The sequence below is a fragment of the Balaenoptera acutorostrata genome, chromosome 20 (genome assembly GCF_949987535.1).
Source record: "Balaenoptera acutorostrata chromosome 20, mBalAcu1.1, whole genome shotgun sequence".
NCBI classification, from domain to species: domain Eukaryota; kingdom Metazoa; phylum Chordata; class Mammalia; order Artiodactyla; family Balaenopteridae; genus Balaenoptera; species Balaenoptera acutorostrata.
In genome coordinates, this window is record NC_080083.1 from 56,446,653 (window position 1) to 56,454,998 (window position 8,346).

Here is an 8,346-nt window from a genome sequence, read left to right on the forward strand (position 1 = left end):
TGACTCTAATACGAACGACGCCACTAGGGGTGGGCCGAAGAAGGGCGCAAGCGCATTGCGTCCCGAGTCTCGGGACCCTTTTCCGAGACACTATGGCGCTCAACAAGAATCACTCGGAGGGCGGTGGAGTGATCGTCAACAATACCGAGAGGTGAAAACACTACGGAAGGATCCTGGAGAACGGAAGGGCGGGCGTCGAGGGTGTGGATAGTGGGTGGTGGGTGAGTGGGCGGTGGGGAATAAATCCGTGAAGAGGGGAAACTGATGGGGGGGTGGGGAGTGGGGTAACGGCTGGGGGCGGGGCTGAAGGAAGGTGGTGGGGCGTGAGGGAGGGGCGGGATGTTGCGATCAGCTGTGGGATGGGGGTGGGGCGGCTGGATAGGGTAGGGGTTTGGAGAGACGGGTGAGGGTTTGGAGAGACGGGTGGGGGTTTGGAGAGACAGGCGGAGCCTGTGGGAAGTTCTTGAGCCCCTGTCCCAGAGTAGGTAACTTTAAGAATTGGGAAGAGCTTGAGACAAAAATAATTGCCATTTATTGGGCGTTTACTGTGTGTCAGGGACTACACCTCTTTTGCTTTTTTCAATATGTAAATTCTGTGCAGCAGATACTATTACTATCCACATTTTACACGTAGGGAAACTGAGGCACAGAGGTAAGTATCTTGCCTGAGATCACAGAGCTGTAACAGGAAAGGAGTCCTGATTCCAAAGTCAGTAGCCTTAACTCCCAGTATGTAGCCTTACAGTATATTCCAGAACTGCTCAGTTTCCAGATGAAAAACTGAGGCCCAGAGGTGAAATTACATAGCTAACGTTTGTCACATGTCTGACACGTTTCCTGTAAAGGTGTAAAGGTCTGTCTTTGCCTCTCTTCCTTGAATTCCTTTTGGCTTGGGTCACTTCCCAGAGCAGAGGTCTCCCAACTTCAAGGTTCTTCCTACCCACCCCCCTGTCAGTTCTGTCTCTTCTCCACCTCTGGGCTCCTTGGATGATTTCTCTTCTCTTGCTCCTTGGGCACTGAGAATCAGACCAGCCAGCCCTGGTTGAGCTATGCTGACCTGAAAGCACCTCTTGAAGGAGCATAGGAGGAACCTGAGTCCCCACAGGAGACTTGGTGGGGTCAAAGCCTGGTAGCTGGTTAAGGCCAGCACCCAGCCCAGGGCTGTCATCCGGGAACTCTTGATGAGTCAGAGGAGAACACCCAGGGAGCCCAGACCTCAGAATACTGATTCTTCCTCCATCTTACCTGCTCAACGACTGGCAGTCCCAGCCTGTTCCTGGTAATGACCTCTTTTCTCTGAGCTGTATTTTAATTTTCTGGTACTGGTCCTCTTTCCCACTTACCCCTCCCCAGTGAAGGAAGTTGTGATATCTGGGAGGCGAAAGAAGACAAATGGAACTGTATGAACTTGGACCTTTTGTCTTGTAATCAGAGAAACTTCACATTGCCCTTAGTGTGTAGCTGCTCTGTGTGCAAGCCAGTCCTGGACCTGGACAAACCCTTTTGATGCCATTTGGTAACATCTCCTGGGACTATTTCTTTCTCTCTCAGTGAGACTTCTCTGGGACAAGAATGTGTCTATCCCGCTGGGCCTCCTACCCGGTTTAGGACTCATTGCTGCTAAATAATGATGTGCCTTGTTTCAGAAACTGCTTCAGCCTCATTTCTGAAAAAATTGTGTAAACAGTAATTGAAGTCCACATTCAGCATTTAAAACTTGATGTGTAAAATAGTGAACCTTACTCTTCAAATCATGAATCCCTTTGAGAGTGATGAAAACTATGGTCTCTCCCAGGAATAAGCACGTACATGATCATCTCAAGGGCTAGTGGACTGACGCCCCTGCAGACCCAGCTTCAGAACCCCAGGTTTAAAGGAACCCTGAAGTGAGCCCTTTGGTAACGTGTAGAGTCATGTCTTAAAATGTTTGTATATCAGGCTTAAAAAAATAAACCAACAAAAACAGAACACCTGTCATAAGGACCTAGAAGAGAATAGAAGAGTTAACCCAGATAATCTAACCTGATTTGAGGGATTATGGTGTCTCCAGAGCCCTGTGGCTCTTCTACAGCACTGGTCACTTTTTTTTTTTTTTTTTTTTTTGGCTGTGCCTCTTGGCTTGTGGGATTTTTGTTCCCTGACCAGCGATTGAACCCCGGCCCTCAGCAGTGAGAGCATGGAGTCCTAACCACTGGACTGCCAGGGAAGTCCCTGCACTGGTCACTTACGGGCTGTGTGTGTGGGGTTTGGGGGAAATTCTGTGGAACCTGAGCTTGCTCATCTCTTCCATGGCTGTGTTAGTAGTTTTCTCACAGCAGTGTTGAAGCAGATGACGTGCTGGCAACTACTAATAAGCAACTGCTACCCAGGAGGGTCCAGTCCCTGGGGGTGACAGATTGTGACTCCAACTGTCTCATCAGGGCATTTCCTCTTTTCTCATCACAGCATCCTGATGTCCTATGACCATGTAGAACTTACGTTCAGTGACATGAGGAATGTGCCAGAGGCCTTCAAAGGGACCAAGAAAGGCACCGTCTACCTTACCCCGTACCGGGTACGTTGTACAGCGACACAGTTGGTTTGGCGAGTCAGTTGGTTTGGAGACTCATGGCTCCTGGAGGCTGATGGGAGTCTTGGGTCAGCCTCAGCCTTGTGAGTCTAGTGGCCGCTGAACCCTGGTGAATGTTAGCATGTTTCTGTCACATGCTCCTGGTTCTAGAAGCACCAGCCTCTTCGCACAGCAGAACTGATGACTAGGCAGTGAATCTTTGTAAGTTCCAGAGGTGCTGCTGCAAAATCTCTCTGTAGGTGGATGCAGCTGCTGGGGTGACCTGGGCCTGGAGGGGAGAGACTGTTATTACTTTGATTTCTGTAGGAGTAGCCCGTGAGGCCTTTTTGCACATCCAGCGTGATAAATGTGGTCAACAGGATACAGTAGCATGGCCACAGCCTCGGGAGTAGGCAGAGAGACCGGCCAAACCCTGCAAAACAAGAAATGCCAGACTGCAGAATGGGCCTTGCCTGAGAGTTCCCCAGGCAGACTCTGAGAGACTTCCAGAGAAACACAGATGGATATTCTTGGAAGAGGATCGCTGCATGCAGCTATCCCAGAGTTAGACTTTAGGATGGTTAGAGGAAGAGGAGCACAGGCCTTAGCGGAGACCGGGGTGGGGTGGGGGTCTCAAAACCCTATCTCTGGGGGTTCAAGCTGGCATCTTCAGTCACAGATTGAAGTCACGGGGGTAAAGCAGAATGTTCTCCACGTGCAGGGTGGGAGACTCTGGCTGTTTGGGCAGAGTCTGCAGAAAGGTTAGGATTGTCCCTTCTCCCGGGATCTGCCACCCGCTGCCGTTCCCTCTTCTCAGTTCTGTGAAGCTCAGGCTGAACTCTCCCTTCAGGAGCTCGGCCCTGCTTCTCTGCCCTGGCCTTGCAGGCCCTTCACTTAGGCTTCACAGCCGCCATCTCCTCACCACCACGTCTCAGTGGCAGAGCAGTCTGTCCTGCTCACACGTGCCGTCTGAGCCACACATTTTTCTTGTGAATTCACACGTCTGGCCTCTCTAGCCCGGCTGCATCTGAGGCCTTTTACTCTAAAAAGCGCTCTCCGGGGCTGGCGGGTGCTGGCTCAGGCCACCCGCCCCAGCCCTGGGAGGTGATGGCCTCCCACACATAGGGGGTGATGGCCGGGCAGGCCATGGTTCGGGTGGTGATGGCCCTTGTCCTCTGTCCCTGCAGGTCATCTTTCTGTCCAAGGGGAAGGATGCCATGCAGTCCTTCATGATGCCGTTTTATCTGATGAAGGACTGTGAGATCAAGCAGCCTGTGTTTGGAGCAAACTACATCAAGGGGACAGTGAAGGCTGAAGCAGGAGGTGGGTGACACGGGGGCTTGGGGACACTGACGGGGCTTCCAGAGAGGTGCTCTGCGGCATCTCTGACTGCTGCCCTGGAGATGTCCTCTTTGGACCCTATCACCCTAGCCTTGTCTTCTTCCTGGCTCTGGATTAGCTTCCAAGACCAACACTTGGGCTGCCAGCTGTTCAGCAGGGGTGAAGTTGCCAAGAGCTGGAAAGTGCTAACATTAAAGGTGACAGCTCAGATCACCTTTTCAGAGAGGGAAGTCAGCAAAATGACTGTAAACCAAGTGAAAATGCTTATTGTGACCTGGGGAGTGTTCAGGTGTTAGGTATGGGAGGGAGCTGTCTCAGGTTCTTGGGAACGGTCTTTCCCCTAGAGCCAGGCAGAGCCCGCTGCCCCTCTGTAACGCCCGGAGAGGCCCTGCTTGGTGGAAGGCTCTTTGCAGACCCCAGAGACCCCTGCGTCGAACTCGCCTTCCCGCCCACGTTCAGCCTGGCCCGAGCCTTGCTGTTGAGCTCACAGTTTCCCTCTGGACAGAAGCCAGGCTGGAGGGGCCTGGGGTTCGTCCTCAGGACCCCTCGGCATGAGAGATCTGCTCTGAACTTGAATGTCAGTTGTTGCTGAGCGTGCTTGTTGCTGAGAAGCTGCTTTACTGGGGGTGGGAGGCCTGAGTGCAGATGTGCTTACAGGGCTGCGCAGTAAGCGGGCAGGAGGTGGCCGGTCTGCAGTGCTGGCATGCGATGTGGGTGGTAAGCCAGAGCAGCCCTTTCCCCGCAGGCCTCCTGGCCATTGGATGGGGCCTGGAGAGGACGAACAGCCATCTCTTCGGACGTAACTTAAGTTCTTTTCCGGAGCTGTTGATGCACTGTTCCCTTCTCAGGTGGCTGGGAAGGCTCTGCATCGTACAAGTTGACCTTTATGGCGGGGGGCGCCATCGAATTTGGACAGCGGATGCTACAGGTGGCATCTCAAGGTATCAAGGCTCTAAAAATCAGGGGCCAAGGACGCATTGCATGTGTGTGCTATTTGCTCATTTGGGTTTGTTTACTTTTTGTTTTGTTTTTTAAGCAGTCAGGAGATGAGTTTCTGGGCCCCAGGCTACCCAGGGCTGAGAGTTGGGAAGGAAGCCTGTAATAAACATCACCCTCCTGTACCTCAAAGGCTGGGTTTCCCCTGCCTGGAGCAGGTATAGGACATTTTAACAAAGCTGTTTGGACTCGAGGACATTTTACTGTGGCCTCATAGAAACAAACAAAAACCCAACCATTAAGCTACCCTCAGGCAACCATTTTAAGTCCCCAAGGGCTGTGTTCAGCAGACCTCCTCACCTCGTCCCCAGCCTCACCCAGCTCCATTCTCTACCCCACCTCTAGCCTCCTCCTTCCCTCCATCCATCCCTCCACCCCTGTCCTGGACCTCCTCCACCCCAGCTCTGACCTCTCTCCCCATCCAGACCCCTCGCCTCATCCCTGACCGAGGCGGACTCCAGTGGGGAGGGGTGAGGTGTGTCTGCTGTGCGCATTCCTGGGACCCTGCAGCTCCCCTCGGCAGGCGGTCGGGCCGCCCTCTCCCCAGTACCCGAGGCCGGCGACACTCATTTCTCTCTCCCCTTGTGCTGTAGCCTCCCGAGGTGAAGCCCCCAACGGAGCCTATGGTTACTCTTACATGCCCAGCGGGGCCTATGTCTTCCCCCCACCAGTCGCCAATGGAATGTACCCCTGCCCTCCTGGCTACCCCTGTCCACTGCCCCCAGCTGGTGAGTGTGTCCTTTGCTGCCCACGCCTCACCCCCCCCCACCTCCCCCCGCACTGACCACCCTCACCCAGGCCAGGGGGTTGTAGAGGGGAGACTTGTTCTTTGGCCTGCTTCAGGACTGACAGAGCAGCTGGAGGGCCCTGGGAGGGTGCCAGCTACGGGAGCCGGGGCTGGGCTGCTCACTGGGTCCCCGTCACCCTCTTGCCGAGCAGAGTTCTATCCGGGACCTCCCATGATGGACGGGGCCATGGGGTACGTGCAGCCCCCGCCGCCGCCCTACCCCGGGCCCATGGAGCCTCCAGTCAGCGGCCCCGATGTCCCCTCCACTCCTGCAGGTGAGGGCCCTGGCTGCTCCCCATGGTTGCACGGAAGCCCCAAATAACGCACGACCACTGGCCTAGGGACGATCCCAGGGGACCGGCAGTGCGGTGGCCTGGTGGCGAAGGGGTCGATTCCAGCCCCCACGCTGTCCTTTAGCTGGCCGTGTGCCCTGGGCCCAGGAAGGTCCCCCTCTGCACCGCAGTCTTCTCATCCACAAAACGTGCCAACAGCACCACCTGGGGGGTTTGTGGTGAAGGTCAGGTGGGGCAGGAGGTGTAGAGGGACCAGATGGGACAGTGTGGCATGCAGTAAGTGCTCAGGAAACGTTCACCACTGTTTTATTGATGGAACTGGGTCCTGAGCACCAGGGGGCCAGGGCCATGGGGGCAGCCGGAGGAGGCGGGGAGGGCTGGTCCCCGGGGCTCTTCCCCAGTTTGTGTGTTCTCAACAGCTGAAGCCAAGGCCGCGGAAGCAGCTGCCAGCGCCTATTACAACCCAGGCAACCCACACAATGTCTACATGCCCACGGTGAGCGGGGCTGGTGAGCGGGGCCGATGGGACCCGCGCAGCTCCAGTTTGCTGGGATTTAGGGGCAGGAGAGACCTTGTCTTTCTGACCCTTCTAACATGATCTTTCCTTTCTTCCTCAGAATCAGCCTCCGCCACCTCCTTACTACCCCCCAGAAGATAAGAAGACCCAGTAGACCGCTCACACCCCCCTCCTCCCGCCTCTCTTTGTTCTTTCCTCCCCTCCCCTCCCCTTGGGGCTGAGTCTGGGGTGGGGGGCGGGCCTCGTCCTTTCTCCAGGTCTGATTATAAAGCAGTCACCAGGAACTAGCTTGGGGTGGGGGAGGACCTCTTGACTTGGATGATTATAAAGCAGTCGCCAGGAACTAGCCTTGAGGGGTGCGGGGAGGGCCCCTTGACTCGGGAGCGGTGCCTCCCAGCTTCCCACGTGAGCCCAGAGCCCACAGCACTTTCCTCTCACCATCCCCGGGGGCGTCCCCCTCGTTCCTGTCCTGCTCTCATAGCTTCTACCCACGGAGGGACTCTCTGGCCGCCTCCTCCGCCGCAGTCCAGCTCTCTCGTTTTGTAGCCACTTTATCCTCTCGAGCTTTGCCCTCCCCAGGGACCCCTGCCAGGCCCTGCTCACATTCCATCCACTCTGGTCTGTGCCTGGCTGTGGAAGGCCACCTGTCTGCCGGACTGTCAGCCTACATTCCATTCCCAGCCAGCCTCAGCCCCCATCGTGCTCACCTTCCCTTCCCTGTCCTTGGTCATCCTGTTGCCACTGCTTTTGACTTTTGGAGCTTTCCCACGAGCCACCGGGGGTGGGGGGGGGGGTGGTGGTGGCATCAGGGCCAGGCTGCTGCGTCTGGGGAGGGAGCCCCTCCGCTTCCCTGCTAGTTTTTCTGGCACTTGTTTCCCTTTGCCTTCTCTCTTTTCCCTCTAGAAGGGGCTTCTTGGACTGGAGCTGGAGAATGCATGTCCACTTGGGGGCTGCCGGGAGGGCCGGGAACAGACCCCTGGGGCCTGGCCTGGGCGCTGACCATGACCTCTCGCCGGCCCCTGGGGCCTGGCCTGGGCACCTGGGGCTGGCGAGAGGTCCAGCCAGGGCCCTGACCCCTGGGGCCTGGCGTGGGCGCTGACCATGACCTCTCGCTGGCCCCTTAGCCTGCCCTCTTCCCTTTAAGCTTCTTGCCTGGTTGGTGATATGCCCCCTGGATGCACTAAAATTTGCTCCCATTTGCTCCTGGATTGGCTGTGAAGAGAGGAGATGGTTATTTAAAGAGAATTCCCTATTTATTTGACAAAAAAATTCAGTTAATATATTAATGTGAAATAAACCCTGTTTGCACCTTGATTTGTCTGCTGAAAATGTGAGCTAGTAAAAATGAGTGACTCGACCCTGTCTGGCTCTGCCTGTGGTGACGAGGCAAGCTCTTGGGAAGGAGGGCTGTCGGGCTGCTAGGGGCCGGCGGAGGCCGTGTCCCCTCCCGTGTGAGAGTCCCTTGTTCTCCTGGCCTTTTTGGGCCCAGGATGCGAAGGCCTCTCCTGTGTCTGTTCCGTGGCAGTTGCTCAGCAACTGTGCCCACCCACCGAGTCCCCTGGGGCCTGGCGCAGCCCAGCGGCTGCGCTGGGTGGGAGGCGTTGGCAAGAGGGGCCAGGCTGGACGTGAGTTCCCGCGTCCCTGGCTGCTGTGCTCGCCGCCTCGCCTCGTGGGAGTGAGAGGGCGCGTCAGTGAGGGCCAGCCACTCAAGACTGTCCCCTGCAGTGCGGGCTGTGGTGCCACCCTCCTTGTGAGCCCTGGGGCCAGGGGCGGGTGGGAAACGGCCACCGTCCATGCCCAGGCCTGCACCCCCCGGACCCTGGCCTGGAGGGAGGCCCTGGGACCCCGTGGTGGAGCTGAGCCC

The 8,346-nt window shown here is 56.4% G+C and overlaps 1 protein-coding gene across 2 annotated transcripts; it reads left to right on the forward strand.

Moving 5' to 3' along the window:
- On the forward strand, positions 1-7,796 carry WBP2 (WW domain binding protein 2). 2 transcript variants are annotated; one of them, XM_028167407.2, is made up of 8 exons: positions 1-151; positions 2,446-2,554; positions 3,736-3,871; positions 4,738-4,830; positions 5,479-5,613; positions 5,825-5,947; positions 6,385-6,461; positions 6,583-7,796. In XM_028167407.2, the coding sequence occupies exons 1-8, from the start codon at positions 93-95 to the stop codon at positions 6,634-6,636; spliced, it is 786 nt and encodes a 261-aa protein (XP_028023208.1). In that variant the 5' UTR covers positions 1-92; the 3' UTR covers positions 6,637-7,796. The 2 variants fall into 2 exon arrangements, with proteins under 2 accessions (XP_028023208.1, XP_028023209.1); XM_028167408.2 differs by lacking the exon at positions 5,479-5,613.
- The last annotated feature ends 550 nt before the right edge of the window (positions 7,797-8,346 follow it).

Coding starts and splice junctions, on each gene's coding strand:
- WBP2 (XM_028167407.2), top strand. CDS start 93: ATGGCGCTCAACAAGAATCACTCGGAGGGCGGTGGAGTGATCGTCAAC. Junction 3,872..4,737: donor AGTGAAGGCTGAAGCAGGAG/GTGGGTGACACG, acceptor TTCCCTTCTCAG/GTGGCTGGGAAGGCTCTGCA. Junction 4,831..5,478: donor GCTACAGGTGGCATCTCAAG/GTATCAAGGCTC, acceptor CTTGTGCTGTAG/CCTCCCGAGGTGAAGCCCCC.